Source organism: Trachymyrmex cornetzi, unplaced genomic scaffold, assembly GCF_001594075.2.
Source record: "Trachymyrmex cornetzi isolate Tcor2-1 unplaced genomic scaffold, Tcor1.1 scaffold83, whole genome shotgun sequence".
Taxonomy (NCBI): domain Eukaryota; kingdom Metazoa; phylum Arthropoda; class Insecta; order Hymenoptera; family Formicidae; genus Trachymyrmex; species Trachymyrmex cornetzi.
In genome coordinates this window covers 3,443,190-3,458,289 of record NW_017300169.1, presented here as the reverse complement: position 1 = coordinate 3,458,289, position 15,100 = coordinate 3,443,190, and the positions used below count along the sequence as shown (strand labels likewise).

General features: G+C 31.2%; 5 protein-coding genes across 8 annotated transcripts in view; 4 read left to right on the top strand and 1 right to left on the bottom strand.

Annotated features, from left to right (window-relative positions):
* The first annotated feature begins 21 nt into the window (after positions 1 to 21).
* On the top strand, positions 22 to 3,687 carry shop (sulfite oxidase). Of its 4 annotated transcripts, none has more exons than XM_018519303.1 (9): positions 22 to 55; positions 398 to 654; positions 781 to 1,407; positions 1,504 to 1,690; positions 1,757 to 1,882; positions 2,052 to 2,244; positions 2,325 to 2,525; positions 2,652 to 2,711; positions 2,918 to 3,159. In XM_018519303.1, exons 2-9 carry the CDS (start codon positions 608 to 610, stop codon positions 3,157 to 3,159), a joined length of 1,683 nt encoding a protein of 560 aa, XP_018374805.1. In that variant the 5' UTR covers positions 22 to 55; positions 398 to 607. The 4 variants fall into 4 exon arrangements, with proteins under 4 accessions (XP_018374805.1, XP_018374807.1, XP_018374808.1 ...); XM_018519305.1 differs by lacking the exon at positions 22 to 55 and adding an exon at positions 56 to 135; XM_018519306.1 differs by lacking the exon at positions 22 to 55 and having other exon boundaries at positions 608 to 654; positions 2,918 to 3,687.
* Positions 3,688 to 4,247: 560 nt separating this feature from the next.
* Positions 4,248 to 7,833, top strand: LOC108768750 (UPF0668 protein C10orf76 homolog). Its single transcript, XM_018519308.1, has 11 exons — positions 4,248 to 4,306; positions 4,624 to 4,811; positions 4,886 to 5,171; positions 5,386 to 5,519; positions 5,630 to 5,840; positions 5,962 to 6,256; positions 6,353 to 6,570; positions 6,784 to 7,016; positions 7,088 to 7,214; positions 7,308 to 7,582; positions 7,662 to 7,833. The coding sequence occupies exons 2-11, from the start codon at positions 4,665 to 4,667 to the stop codon at positions 7,752 to 7,754; spliced, it is 2,019 nt and encodes a 672-aa protein (XP_018374810.1). The 5' UTR covers positions 4,248 to 4,306; positions 4,624 to 4,664; the 3' UTR covers positions 7,755 to 7,833.
* A 691-nt stretch (positions 7,834 to 8,524) lies between these two features.
* Positions 8,525 to 9,986, top strand: LOC108768719 (uncharacterized). The gene is made up of 2 exons (XM_018519256.1): positions 8,525 to 8,911; positions 9,630 to 9,986. The coding sequence occupies exons 1-2, from the start codon at positions 8,525 to 8,527 to the stop codon at positions 9,984 to 9,986; spliced, it is 744 nt and encodes a 247-aa protein (XP_018374758.1).
* A 665-nt stretch (positions 9,987 to 10,651) lies between these two features.
* Positions 10,652 to 14,177, bottom strand: ProRS-m (prolyl-tRNA synthetase 2-like protein, mitochondrial). The gene is made up of 7 exons (XM_018519370.1): positions 14,030 to 14,177; positions 12,799 to 13,192; positions 12,135 to 12,386; positions 11,627 to 11,897; positions 11,339 to 11,520; positions 11,010 to 11,222; positions 10,652 to 10,946 (listed from the first exon to the last, which is right to left on the bottom strand). The coding sequence occupies exons 2-7, from the start codon at positions 12,910 to 12,912 to the stop codon at positions 10,662 to 10,664; spliced, it is 1,317 nt and encodes a 438-aa protein (XP_018374872.1). The 5' UTR covers positions 12,913 to 13,192; positions 14,030 to 14,177; the 3' UTR covers positions 10,652 to 10,661.
* A 133-nt stretch (positions 14,178 to 14,310) lies between these two features.
* Tmem18 (transmembrane protein 18) overlaps positions 14,311 to 15,100 on the top strand; it is a 6,373-nt gene continuing 5,583 nt past the window's right edge. The window contains 1 exon segment of the mRNA XM_018519371.1: positions 14,311 to 14,683. Within this exon segment, the coding sequence (XP_018374873.1) occupies positions 14,606 to 14,683 (78 nt within the window). The 5' untranslated portion in view covers positions 14,311 to 14,605.

The following is a 15,100-nucleotide window of genomic DNA, read 5'->3' as shown; positions in this document are numbered from 1 at the left end:
CATTTGAAGCATTCATAGCATCAAGTGGACCATAGCCTGAATCACAAGAAAAAGAGTACGTATATATTTTTTTTTTTAAACAATGATAATGCGGAGATGGAAGAAAGAGATATAATTTTCTTCTACGTTTTAAATGTAGGTATTTAATAAAATAAAATTCCTAGAACTTAATTTTTATTAGCAATTTTTATTAATATAATTTCATAAACGTAATATTTTAATTTAATGACCAGAAGCAGTCGAAAAGAGCACACGTACTCTTTAAAAAAAAGTACGGTTGGTAACCCTATACGTGACCGATAAACTACGATAAACTCAAGTTTTGATTTTTACTTTATATAGCTCAACCTGTTGTTGAGCCATGCGTCTGATTATATATTTCGTCGTGTAATTACAGAAAATACAACGCAAGATTAGATCCTAACAGCTAAACTTTTAGCACTTTTCGTCTTCTTTCTCTCCAATGTTATATACGCAGTTGTTACATTGAACAAGTGGTAATACCCGGTTTTATGACTGTTTACGACATACTGATAACACATACCGCTGTTGATTACGGCAAAATAACAAGTATAAAATTGTCTATAAAACAGACAAAATTAACATCATGAGTTTACGCTGGAAGATATTTTGGGAAATGAGACAAAGACAAAGGTATTTTATATTAGTTTCATCCTTTGGAAAATATAACATTAACTTGAATAGTATCATTTTTTCTGTAACATATTTTTATGTGTAAAGACTTTCCTAAAATTTTATGGATTACCAATTAATTTTTAGATCACAAATACCATCACTGCAAGTGATGGCAAGAAATTATAACACCTGCAAGGAATGTTCCACAGAAAAAAAGTATGGATCTTTTAAGAATGTGAAGAATCCTGCTATGTTATATACAACCTGTATTGCTGTTGCTGCATCAGTTTTAGGTATATCTTACTATACTCTAAAGTACAAAAGAAATGTTTATGCTCTTAATGCGACGCAAAATGTAAAATGTGGTCAATTACGAAAGGACATGAAGACCTACACCTTAGAAGAAGTGGGAAAACACGATAGCAAAGAGAAAGGAATTTGGGTTACTTTCGGACAAGGTGTATATGATATAACAGAATTTGTCGATAAGCATCCAGGTGGTCCTTCAAAAATTATGATGGCTGCTGGAGGATCCATTGATCCATTTTGGATGATATTTGCAAATCATAATACATCAGAAATACACTCCTTGCTGGAATCCATGAGAATTGGAAATATATCAGAAGAAGATGCTAAATCTAATAAAAGCGATCTGTATGATCCGTATGCAAATGAGCCTGTTAGGCATAAGGCTTTAAAAATCAATGGCAATAAACCCTTCTGTGCAGAACCGTCACCTTCATTATTAGTTGAGAGTTTTCTTACACCTGTGTAAGTGTATTATTCAATTCATTTTTTCTTTATAAATATATAAATACAAATTTTAATTAGCATGTTATACTATATTGAATTCTACTTTTTTTTTAGTCCATTTTTTTATGTGAGAAACCATTTGCCTGTGCCTGAGATAGAATTAAAGGATTATACACTAGAATTGGCGATAGAAGGGACAACTAAAAAGACCCTCGACTTCAAGACACTAAAAAAATATGAAAAGAGGACGATAACTGCAGCTGTAATGTGCGGCGGAAATAGACGTTCAGAAATGTCGAAGGTAGACCAATAAGGAATTATTGCTCAGGTTGCTCAAATTAGTACATAATACTGAATTCACTTACAGGTAAAGCAACTAAAAGGTATTAACTGGAATGTGGGTGCTGTTGGCAATGCAACGTGGACAGGTGTACGATTGTGCGACATATTAAAAGATTTAGGAGTCAATGAAGATGTATTTAATCACATTCAGGTATTTTTTGCAGTGTAAAAGTAACTTACTTTTCATAATATTATTGTTATTGAATAGAATTCTAAAAGTTAGATGTTTATTCCAATTACATTTAACACTTCTTATGTATATAAGCAATTTACAATTTGTATTAAAAATACATTAAGAAAAATATTTTCTTATTCATTAGTTTGAAGGACACGATCTAGACCCATCTGGCATGCCGTATGGAGCAAGTATTCCGATTTCCAAAGCTATGGACCCTAGAGCTGATGTGATTTTAGCTTATGAAATGAATGGTGAACCGTTAAGCCAAGATCACGGATTCCCTGTTCGAGTAATCGTTCCTGGTGTCGTGGGTGCAAGAAATGTAAAATGGCTGAGTATGAAATATTTCCAAAATCTTAATATAATTATGTATAATTACTGGATTTGTACTTAACATCAAACTCATTCACAACAGGTAAAATTAATGTATCAAAGGAGGAGAGTCAATCGCAGTGGCAACAGGGCGACTACAAGGGGTTTTCTCCGAGCACGACTTGGGACAACGTAGACTTCAATAAATCGCCCGCGATACAAGAAATGCCTGTAGTATCGGCGATATGTGATCCGCAAAATACAGACACAGTCGAAATTAAAAATGGAAAAATTCAAGTGAAAGGTAAATATGAAAACAAAATAAAGTTTAAAACTCATTGTGTTATCTTCAATTTCATTATGTTTATGACGAGCATTGTATTTTAAATTTCTTAAATATTTATAAAATATATAATTACTATTTTATCAGGTTACGCATGGTCTGGCGGTGGTCGAAAAATAATTCGTGTTGACGTTACAAACGATAAAGGTGAGAGACAAGAAAATGAGACTAAAATCAGCTAATTATTTTATTTCTTTAGCTGCATTTGAGAAGCACGCTATACTACAGCACTACTACATCATTTTATCTTTGTATTATGTCTAATGAACGATAAAGATAAAATGGTACAAGCGCTGATAAAACCCCAGCTTTTTAATGATCTCTTATTATTGATTTTCTATTTAATTATAAAGGTAAAACTTGGCATACAGCAGATCTGACAGAAGATCTTCAGGCAAATGAAGGTCGATACTGGAGTTGGTCATTATGGAACGTGGAACTTCCTGTGGATAAAAAATCGAGAGAAGTTGAAATCTGGGCGAAAGCTGTTGACTCATCGTATAATGTACAACCGGAAAATTTTAGTAACATCTACAACATTCGAGGATTGCTCTGCAACGCGTATCATAAAATTAAAGTACAATTAAAGCAATGAAAAATTGACTTTCCATTAATCATTGTGTGATACATTATCTATTTTAAGTCTTTAAGTTCTTGCAAGTCAAGAATTCGGTACTTTCTACTTTGTAATAAAATTTGTGATATTAGGTTGTGATATTCAAAAACACTTTGTATCGGATATATTTAGAGGAAATTATGCTCTCTTGTTATCTTTTAAATATTTTGTTCTTCAAACATTCTTTTCTCCACACAACGATCAAAGTAATAACTTTAGATAGAAATTGTTATAATAATAAGATTGGAAATAAGACGATTTTAATATAGGAGTACATCATCTAAATACGAGAAGCGTCGATTTTCTGTCAAAGTTAGATTTATACGTATACGAGTATATGTATTCTTTAAATGAATTTATCTCAGAAATATAATTGCGCTACTATTTATTATATGTAACTAAGTTTCCATTATTAGCGGACTTTCAGCAAAAATATCGATCCAAAATAATAATCTCCCTAAATATTCCAAACCTGTAAAGAACTTATTGCGAAAATTATTACCTCAGCCGGGATGAAATTGTTATATTTTATAATGAATTGGTATTATATAATTATTGTAATTCTTATGAAAAGTTTTCAATTTTGTAAGAAAAATTTGTTCAATAAAACTCGTGAAGTCAAGAAACTTGTAGTAATAAACTAATGTTTTTTTATCTGCGAATCACATAAATAATAAAATGCATTTTAAATAAGGTATATATAGTTTTAATAAAAGAGATTCTAATTGCTTTTAAATTCCCCTCCCATATTTTTAAATATAGATAATTTATAGGCCTGTTCTTTTTGGCTGAGCTTTTGCACTGGTTCATCTTTCTTCCTTTTCTTTCTTCCTGAAGAGAAAAGGAAGAAAGATGAACTGGTGCAAAAGTTCAGCCAAAAAGAACAGGTCTTATGTTTCGACGTTGGCAATTCTGATTTTGGAGGTACACGCTCACGCCGCACGAGGTCTTGCATTCCAAGAAGAAAATAGGATAATGCGCACGCTTAACTGATAAGTCGATTTTATAACCTAAAAATATTATTTTTTTTTTTAACTGAGCAATATCGGATCTAAAGACTTCTCTTGATCAAATTCCATATATATATTCGTAATATATATAATATATACAAATTCTAGAAAGTTTGGTGAGAGTTAATATTGAATAAATCTTAGTTTCTACAATTTTACGTCTTTGGATTACAATATAAATATAACAAATCATGTAATAGTGTTACATTGAAATTTTGACTTTATATCATGTAGTAAGATTTTGGATTAAAAGATAAATATATAAATAATATTTTTATTAATTATATATATTGAGAGTTAGATAAATGTGCAAGATACCTAATATTTCCTTTCTTTTAAAATGTCATAAAGGCTATTTTAGGAGAATCTAATATTATCACAAGTGCATTGTTATATATGTAAAGATTATACATATATCTTAACATATTTCTAGAATTTAAATATGTAAACAGAAGAAAATAATTCACTGTACTCATGGCTATGAGAAAAAGGAGTGGCTCTGGTGCCAAACGTCAACATAAATGCAAGTTAGTACCAATCTATGAGAGTTTCTTTAAAGGTGAAGACTTAACATTAGCTCATCCAAATTTCTGGAATGAACTGTTCCTTATTAAACCTATGGTATGTATCTCTTAATTTTTTGAATTATTGTCTAAAAAAACCTATCAGAGTATGAGTTAATTGTAATATTTTAGGTACCTCACATCGAAAATGAAATTCTACATATGACATCAGAACAACTAAATGCTAGCAAAGAAAATTTAAATGCATTGGTATGCCATTGTGTCGATACATTAGTCGACGAACATCCATTTAGAATAGTATACGCGTTGCAAACTTTAGCAGCTGTTATCCAATCCATGTACAAGAAAGCCAACCAAGGAGACTATGGATTTAATTTAATAGATATTCTTGTAGGCTTTGATTCTGCGGAACAGAGGATGACAACGTTAATGCAGCATTGCAATAATTTTTTAACAGGTAAATATATAATAGGCAACAGTTATTAATTATTTGTATATATCATAAATATATATTAGTTTCATGTTCTTTTTTTTTTTTAAATAGATTAAAATTTATCGGATTTATTCCATACTCTATTTTATATATATATATATGTATGTATGTTATATTTTTAGCACTTTTTAAATATAATATTATCAAGAAAACTAATAAAAGAATTCATGTTATTTAGGTGAATATCCGGATAGTTTGAAAGCTTTGTGCCTGAAATTGTTATTAATAATAGTTACTGGTATGGATAATATCAGCCAAAATACCTTACTGGAATATGTGATGTTAAACAGCGTTTTTGAATCGCTAATTCAAGTATGTTAAATATTTATAAATCATAATTTTTTTATGTTTATGCAAAATGAAATTTTAAATAATATTTGATCTTATGTATTAATAGTTACATATATTATTTTGTATTATAGTTGTTGAGAGATACAGCTGCTAGAAATCGTCATGGTCATGATGCGGTTTTATTGTTAACACTTCTAGTCAACTATCGGAAATATGAAAGCGCAAATCCCTATATCGTCAAGTTATCAATTTTGGATGATGAATTAGCCTTAAATGGATACGGGCAAGCTATATCAAGTTCGTTGACGGAATTTTGCCGGCAATTTGCTCAACAAAGAGCAGGTATTCTGTATAAATGCAATAGTAACACTAATAGTAGTTTACTGTAATAGTACAACTGTTTAAATAATTAATATGTACCGTAAACATACTCCAGAATAATAATAACACAATATATTTTCAGAAATACAAGCATCTTGGTTGTCTTCGTTAACTAGTATAGTTGGTAGCATGTTTGTTGGAGAGGAAGAAGCAAAAACGCAACAAGTTCGTGCAAATAACGCTTTACTTTTAGCTTTGTATGAGGCTACACACTTAAATCGTAATTTTGTAACTACTCTGGCCTACACGCAAAGCGATACTAGTGCACCTCCGTCGCCGAATAACACCCTGGGTCCAAATGCAGTAGCTCCTGGTGCTTCACCACCTGATGTGATGGCTCAGCCGTTCAATCTACTAGCAACCTTTCTGCAGTATTGGTAAGAAGAAAAAAATATATAAATTAATATAAAATTATTAGTATATATTTAATAATCTACTGCTTAACGTTCATAAGATATCCATTTCCATTACAGTTCAATAGTTATGCAAGTAATTCGAACGGAGGCTATAATGAACAATGTCAAGTTGTGCTTCTTGATACTAAGCTGTATCGCGGAGGACCAATACGCAAACAGTTTGATGCACGACGCGAATCTGGCATTCAGAGTTCAATTACATAGAGTGCCTATGCATCATCGAAAGTTGCAGGACAAAGCAGCGCCTGCTCAACCACTTGCAGCCACGTTACTTGGTATTTTTTTCATATGAGGAGTTATATATTCTCTCAAAATATCGTTATATTAGAAATCAAATAAGGGCAGAGTTTATTAATAACTTTCAGCTTATAAAATATTACTTGAATATAAATTCTTTAAATTTTGAGAAAAATTGTAACAAATTGAAAAATATGTTTTAAATGCTCATTTTATTTAAAATAATTATTATTTATATCGCTTCATTATAGATTTGCTCGTCGAATTTGTGACATCACATATGATGAAGAAATTTCCACTGGAATTATATCATCAGTGTATCGGCGTTTTACAAAGACTGCTGTGTTATCAGAAAAGATGTCGTGTCAGACTTGGTTACCAGTGGCGGGATCTTTGGACCGCGCTAATCAATTTACTTAAATTTTTAACAACACACGAAAGCCATCTTATTAAGAAAATGAACATATTTCCTTTAGCTATTCAGGTAATGAGAGATTTGAAAGATTGAATGGTCATACGATCGAACAAGATAATATTTTGATTAGTTTTTAACAGGTAGTGAACATCTTAAATTTTTTTATTACTTATGCTGATACATTCCTATCGTCACCCAATAGTTACGATGAATTATTTTACGAAATTATTCGAATGAGGCTTATCTTTACCAATCTAAATGCTATGGGTAAGTAGTGAATAATAGTATAAGAATTTTAGCACTATAAACGAAATAGTGTTTTATAACGAGAATAAAATATTCTATATAAAAATATTCCAGCACTCAGGTATTCGACTAGCGAATCATATGAGTACAAGGAACACGCGCTCAAATTAACCAATTCTCTCGTTAATGTGAGGGATATAGTAAATCATTTTCCACCAAAGATAGCTGCGTGGCTAGCGAAGGAAAGTTTGTCGACACCAACGGAACAACAAATTCTGGCTATTATAATACAGAACTACGACAGTCTCGCTTTAAAACTGCAGGATAATCTAGATCAATACGAGAGATACTCGGAAAAGCCTAATCATACTGCATTTTTTGAGGAAATGGTAATCAAATAAAATGCATTAATCTATGTCTTGCACTATATTTTTCTTATATTATTCTTATATACGTTATTATTTTTAGGTTACTGGAGTGATAGTGGATACGCGGGCTTCGATAGATCTTAATTCTTTAGATACGCAAACTATATTAGAAGAGCTTTCAAATATTTCATAATGTAAAAGCATACATTGCAATATATTTTCAACATTGTGGTTACACTGCATTATTATCACACATCCTTCTCTTGCGTATTCCCAGCTAATTTTTCTTATAAATTAATAAAAAATTAGATATATCATCGTCGAAATATATTTTAAAATTCTTTATAATTCTTATTTTTTATTATTTCTTAAATAGCCTATATATACAGACGATCAATATTATTGCACATTATTATTGATCATGCAAAGATTACATTGAAAATTTATATAATATATTGTGTCAATCAAAAGTTCTTTAAAATATATTATGTAACTTGCAAAGTATTGCGCAACTTTAATAACGTAATTTATTAACGCTAAAAATAAGCGTCAATCGTCATAAATTGACACCTCACAGTATTCTCACATTAGGCAAACATATATTTTACAAGTATAATATGTTTGAAAGATTAATTGGCGGCATTCAGCAGCATATTTACTTTGTAATTGTAGGAGGTTTTATTCGTTGAGATAGGACAATTCCTTTAGAGATCTAAGAATGCAGTCCAATCGATGCAAAGCGCTTACTAAATATTGAACGCTAATGATACGATATATTTCACAAAATCTTCAATATAGTCTTCAGACGATCAATAATATTGTGCAATACCAAATATTATGAAATAATATTGGCCATCTAGGGGCCGCTTAAAACCTCGGGTTTTTGAGCTCCCGGCGCCACTTGATAGCAAGCATTCGAGTAATATCTGTGTCGTTTCGCTTCAGTGTAAGATTTGAAAAGTCATGAGTGACAGAAAAAGTATCTTTAGTAAAACTGAGAAAGTATTTATTCTTCGATGTATAAAAGTTTACAAGTCATTACCTGCATTATGGGATATTAAATCAAAAGATTACCATAATAGACAAAAAAAGAATGCTGCTTATGCAATTTTAATTAATAAATATCGAGAAAAATATCCAAACGCAACTAGAAAGCATATCATCAGAAAATTCAGTGTATTAAGGACAAGTTTCCGAAAGGAACTAAAACGAATTAACGATGCCAAACGAAATGGAACTGATGTGAAAAAGCCAACTTTATGGTATTTTGAAGAAATGCGTTTCCTTCAAGAAATACAAAATTCACGTAGCACAATGAATCAATTTAAGAAGACAGAAGAAAATAATTCTGTAATTAATGTAAGTAATTTATACAAAAATTTATTTGTATAAATATAGTTTTTCAACAATATTTATTTTGTGAAGAAATTCTTCTCTTGTTAAAATAATCAAAAATTGTTCAAAATTTCTTCGTTACATACTTGACCATTCATTTCAACATCTACCATTATAAATTCGTAGTTTGAATTAATTATATTACAGCTAATATATTACAATGCTAAAAAATTTTTGTGACTATATAGTGATTCTACGCCAGGTTTTTTTTATTCGAACATGTTTATTATTCAAGCAATGTGGAAAATTCTAATGTTATTCAAACTCTAGCAATTCCTTTCCATTCTTTTGCCATATTAGGAGTATACGAAAAACGTTACGAAAATTAACAATAACAGACAAGAAGGACTACGAGCCAAACAATAACTTTAATCTTTAAGAAACAATTATCAATATATTAAATATAAACACTACAGACATTTCGACACCGATCGGGTCATTGTCGTTAATGTTATATAAAAATTGAAATTATAAAGTAAACTTAGCCGTTATGAGTATATTATAATAAAAAAATATATAAATTCCTGTTATTCGAAATTGATGTGTTTTGTGGTCGGCGACTGTGGTACATATCAGATTATATGACGAAAATTTTAGTCATAATTATTGAGTGTTCTACTGGATGAATTTCGTTATTAAAATGTTATAATTTAAAATAATGATTTTTTTACAGATGACGCAGATATATAAAGAAAATGAGAACCAGAAAGAGATGAAGAAAGACAATACATGCCAAATAGTAAAAGAAAAAATAACAATCAAAGAGAGAGAGAAAAATGCACAAGATGAACTTACGGGTTTTGCATGCGAATGTCTTAAATCAAAAGAAAATGAATATGACAAAATTGCTAAGGTTTGGGCTATAGAACTGCCAAAAATGTCCCGAGAACAACAAATTTATGCCAAAAAAGCTATAAATGACATATTATTTGAGGGTCAATTGGGAAATTTGCATTGGAATTCTGTGCAAATCGATCCTCTTATAATAAGGCGTACTTTTACACCAATATACAATTCAGATTCTACATAAAGTCCAGTGGAAATTTATCAAAAATTCTCGTCATATTTTTTCATTCATTATTATCATATTTTTATCATATTTCCTAATATTTTTTAAACTTTAATAAGTATTTATAAATTTGACTATGTCTTTTATTTAACTTTTATAAGTCAACAAAATAAGAATTTATATTATTTTTTATAGCAAATATATGTATGTAATTATATATTTAGTAAAGCATTTCTTTTATCTCTGTTATCTTTCTGCATGTATTATTGCCTTGCAATTCTATTACAATAATATCAATATTTTGAGGTGATATAGCACTTATAAATTTGAGATTTTCAAAAGAATTTTTAATAAAAAAGTATTATAATGTAGATAGATAGATGCTGATGGAATGACATTTCGCATGCAAGTCTCAATTTTCTCGATTTATGTTCAATCATGATCAACGTCTTATCAGATATTGAACTATTTAAACATAAAAAGTTTTAATTATTGTTAAATAATCGCTAACTCTTCATTCATTGAATTTTTATATGTATATTTAAATAATATGAAGGTTAATAGTAAAAAAATTGGTATTATTCACAAAAATTTAGTTATTTGTGTTCTAAAAAAATGTACAATATAGATGTGTATAATATATAATATTCACTAGCATTTCAATTTCTTACATACATACTGTACACGTTCATATCTCTAATTTTTAACATTTATATTATCGAAATAATCATTCATTTGATCTAAGGATAATTCATGATAAGTTGAATTATTCACATCATGAATTTCAAATAAAGGAATCGATTGGGTTGCCGCTTTGCCAATGACAATTATGTAAGGATAACCTGATCGACGCGCAAACACTAATCGTTTACCAATCGTGTAATGCAAGCGATCATCTAATATTGTATCAATATTGCGTTTGTAGAATATCTCAAATAGCTGTTCAATATAGGCAGATGTACTTTCTTCTTTGCTTCCAGCCTGTAAATTTCAAGGTAGAACATTCTTTAATAGATATACAGCTATATTTTTTATTTTACTTACCTTTGGTGGTATGATGCATACTGTATATGGTGCTAACTTTACAGGCCATCTCATCTCATCATTTATTGACAAGATTTCGACAACTAATGTAATGATACGACTTAATCCTAGACCGAAACAGCCCATTACCATAGGTGTCGGTTTATTCTGCTCCATAAACATTGCTTCTAATGGCTGTGAATACTTTGTGTCTAATAAAAATGTATGCCCTACCTGCAATTATCGTTTATGCAATGTAATATATTTTTTATAACGTTCGCATGCTTATACCTTTAATTTATATCAATTAGTTGTTAAATAAAATATAATTTTTTAAAGAAATTTTTTACCTCAGCAGCAGTATATAAATGCAGTTCATTTTTACATTCTGGACAACTCGTCGTCTTAGAAATACTTTGATTAATAGAGAAAAGGCACGATGGACACTGAAGTATCGTATCTTCACCAATATCAGACATATAATGATATTCATGTGATAACAGACCTCCAATTGTTCCCACATCACCTATGCCTTTTAATAATCATCATTAAATAATTCTATAAGGTCGTTCCAAAGTTGGTAACTGTATGTCTATAAAACACGTAGATTCTAATATACAATTAGAAATGTTAATTATTTTTTGTATACTTTATACCAATCTGCCTAAAAATATTATTATAAGACTCGCAGACTAAATCATACGTATGTCGTGCATTGTCTAAGCTAGTATCAAACGTATACAAGTCCTTCATGATAAATTCTCGGCTACGTAGGAAACCAAGCCGTGGTTTCATTTCATCTCGCCATTTGCTAGAAATTTGATATAACTTCAAAGGTAATAATTTATTGGAAATCTGGACAGTTTGTCCTGCTGACGATATTAAATCACAGACTGCTTCTTCATGTGTCTGTAACAACATAAAATTATTTGAGATTTCAGATAAACAAAAAAAATGGATATATTATATTGGTGTAAAAGATTCACCTTATTAGTTAATAATTTTTTAAAGTAATTTCTACTAATCGAAATAATAGGTTGGATTTTCTAGAAAATAATTTTCCAGTTTTTCTTCAAAAAAACTCAAAATTTTATCTGAAGTAGTATTTGATAAAGGAAAATGTTTTATAATATATTTCTTACTTACTGGACTCAATATATACTCTTTCTTGTGTCTATCCGTAACTGTAAACAGTTCGGTATTGTTGGAATTATATCTATCAGTTTTCTTCCACAGCGCAGCAGGAGTTAACGCTGGAAGTAGTATTTTTTGTGCGCCGATATTTGTCATTTCTTTGTCAACAATATCAATTAATTTATTTAAAACTCGTAGTCCTAATGGCAATAGAGCATACATGCCAATACTAAGTGGTTTAATAATTCCATAACTAATCATTAACTGAAACAAAAAGATTAAAGGTAAAGTTTTTAAGTTAAAGAAAACCTGTTATTTAATTCAGGCATTTTTATTTCCATTTGATGACACAAATTGATACAAGTATCATTTTGTCTTTGTTAATCATTGGATACTAAGAAAGAATATTTATATTGACTTGTGTCACTAAATGGAAAGTACTTATACAAAAATTAAAGAAGCATTTGGAACTAAATACCTAATATGTTTAAAAATACTATTAGTTTTTAGTAGTAAATTTGTTCAAGAAATTTACAACTTTTGTTAGAAATACTGTTTTAACACCATAATTACATCAAGTAAATAGTTTTCATCAATTAAACAACACTGTGAAAAAATTATTTACCTAAGTAACTCTCAAAAAATGTTTAATAAATGTTTAAAAGGTTATACATACCTTATGACTTTTAGATGTAATATCTGTCTTGTTTCCGCTATCGAACGATCCGCTCGTTCCTTGAAATATTCTGGACATCCTAGTCAGATTAATAATTTTCGTTTTACTTGCCATTTCTGAAAATGTTTATACAACAATCCACGTGGATAACCGGCCAATCACATGTAACGTTCATGGATAATTTCCTTTTGTGTCTGTTTGTAAAAATGGCCCCGACTCTAACACAGAGCCGATACGGCTAGAATCGAAAATGCCGCTTATGCGGTGAGTAACAAAAGTCTAAAAGAGTAACAATTGCGCGCTTTAAGCCGGTCACACTTTCCAAAAATGATGTCTTCGCAAAAGTCCGTTGTTCTTCATCTATATAATTTCCTTTCTAACCCACTGAATGTAGCTGCAAATAGTGCAGATTCAGATACTCGATCATAGAGCGGCGCTAAATACGCTATAATTGTTTTTTTTTTTTTAATGTATGTACCTACGTGTATCGCAGCGTCATTCGAAACATTTTACATAAATTAACAACGAAATATTTGAAATTTTAATGATATTTTTATCATAAATCAAAAGTAAAGAGAGAACATTATATTTATTCGTTTTAATTATACTGCTATATCAATATCTCTACATTCGAAACAAGACGGATGTTTATTCAGCGGTGCAGAATAATACATTATTTGCTTTTCTGATATGTAAATGGCATTTATGACAACATCGACGTCAAAATAACGTACTCAGGAAAGAACAAGGCCGATTATGTAATTTAAAACGAGGTGAAAATTACAAAAGTGATCGAATTTACTAAGAATATATATTTTCATTGATCAACTCACAATCAGTCTATATCAGCATGAAATATTTCAGAAATATTTCCTAAATATTTCATTGTAAGATCTGAAATATTTCAAAAATTTTTCATGAAATATTTCTGAAATATAAATATGTCCAGAAAATCAAAGTTTTTGAAATATTTTTTTCTTACAATATTTATACAATATTTCTAAAATATTTTAGTGAAATATTTTAATGCAGTATTTTTAAATGTTTTACAAATTAAATCTGCATTTATGAAATATTTCTGATATATTTTATTGAAATATCTCAAAAAATGATTCACGTAAATATTTCATAATGTGCACTATAAATTTGCCTATTTTTGTAATTTTTACTTCGTTTCAAGATACACAATTAATCGACCACAAGACCTATTGTACACGCGGCTATCGCAAACCTGTTTGTAAAGACGCCTGCAACATTTCCCTCTTCCTCTCGTTGCCCGCATAATATGCTGAGTATGCATATAAGTTGAGTTAACCATCGTTATCTGGTTATCGCATCGCGCGATTGTACGCTAACTTCGCTCCATTCAGGGTCGCAAAACTCAGCTCGTGTCACGAGTATATACTAATATTCCGAGTATTATTTTATCTTTATTATTCACCGAATGCTGAACAAGGCTAAAAGATACTCGGAGTCGACAGTCAAGTTTTGGAACGCACCCCAGGCCCCCAAGCGATTCCGTCGTCACGGTGCTCGTCGCCCGTTGCACATTTCATTTCGGTCCAGTTCGGCCCGGTCCGGTCAGTCAGACCTCAGTGAGTCAGTCAGTCGCGAGTCGCGCTGCCGGTGGTTGTAAGGATAGTGTGTGTGCAGCACTGCAGCGTGTGTTTAGAATTTTTGGAGTCGTGCGGATGCGCTCGCCTTCTTCCCCGTCTCCGCCTGTTCTCCCGGCGCCTTCCAGTCGTTGCCGCCGTCATCGTCGCAACACGTACTTTTACGAGGACCCGCACGTCACGACGGGCACACGATGTCGGGGGACGAGCCGTTTCACAGCCTTTTCACAGCGACGGACAGCATCGACGGTATCTGGCCCTTCCTGCAAAGCGTGAGTTTCATCCGTCTCTTTCCTCTCTCTCTCTCTCTCTCTCTCTCTTTCTCGTTTTCCTCTTTATTCTGTCCCTCTTCTGTACTCCGTTTCGTTATTCCTCCGTTTTGTCGCGGCATCGCTCGTTGTTTCCAGTCCCGCGGTGACAGTTCCTCGCCAGTCTTGTCAAACTTATTTTTCTTTCTCTTTTTTCCTCGAGCGGGCGTCTGGATCTTACGACGACGACGTCAGCTGACCGCCTATTAAATCCGAATTTTTTCCATTTTTTGATCACTGAGAAGACGAGAAACTGGAGTCGCTGCTCCAAAAAGCACCGGCGCAATATGCGGCGCGTTGATTACGTGGGTTCTTCGTTTCGCGATAATTCTCGCGCCCCGCTTTGACATTTGGTGGCAAAAATGTATGTATATATATATA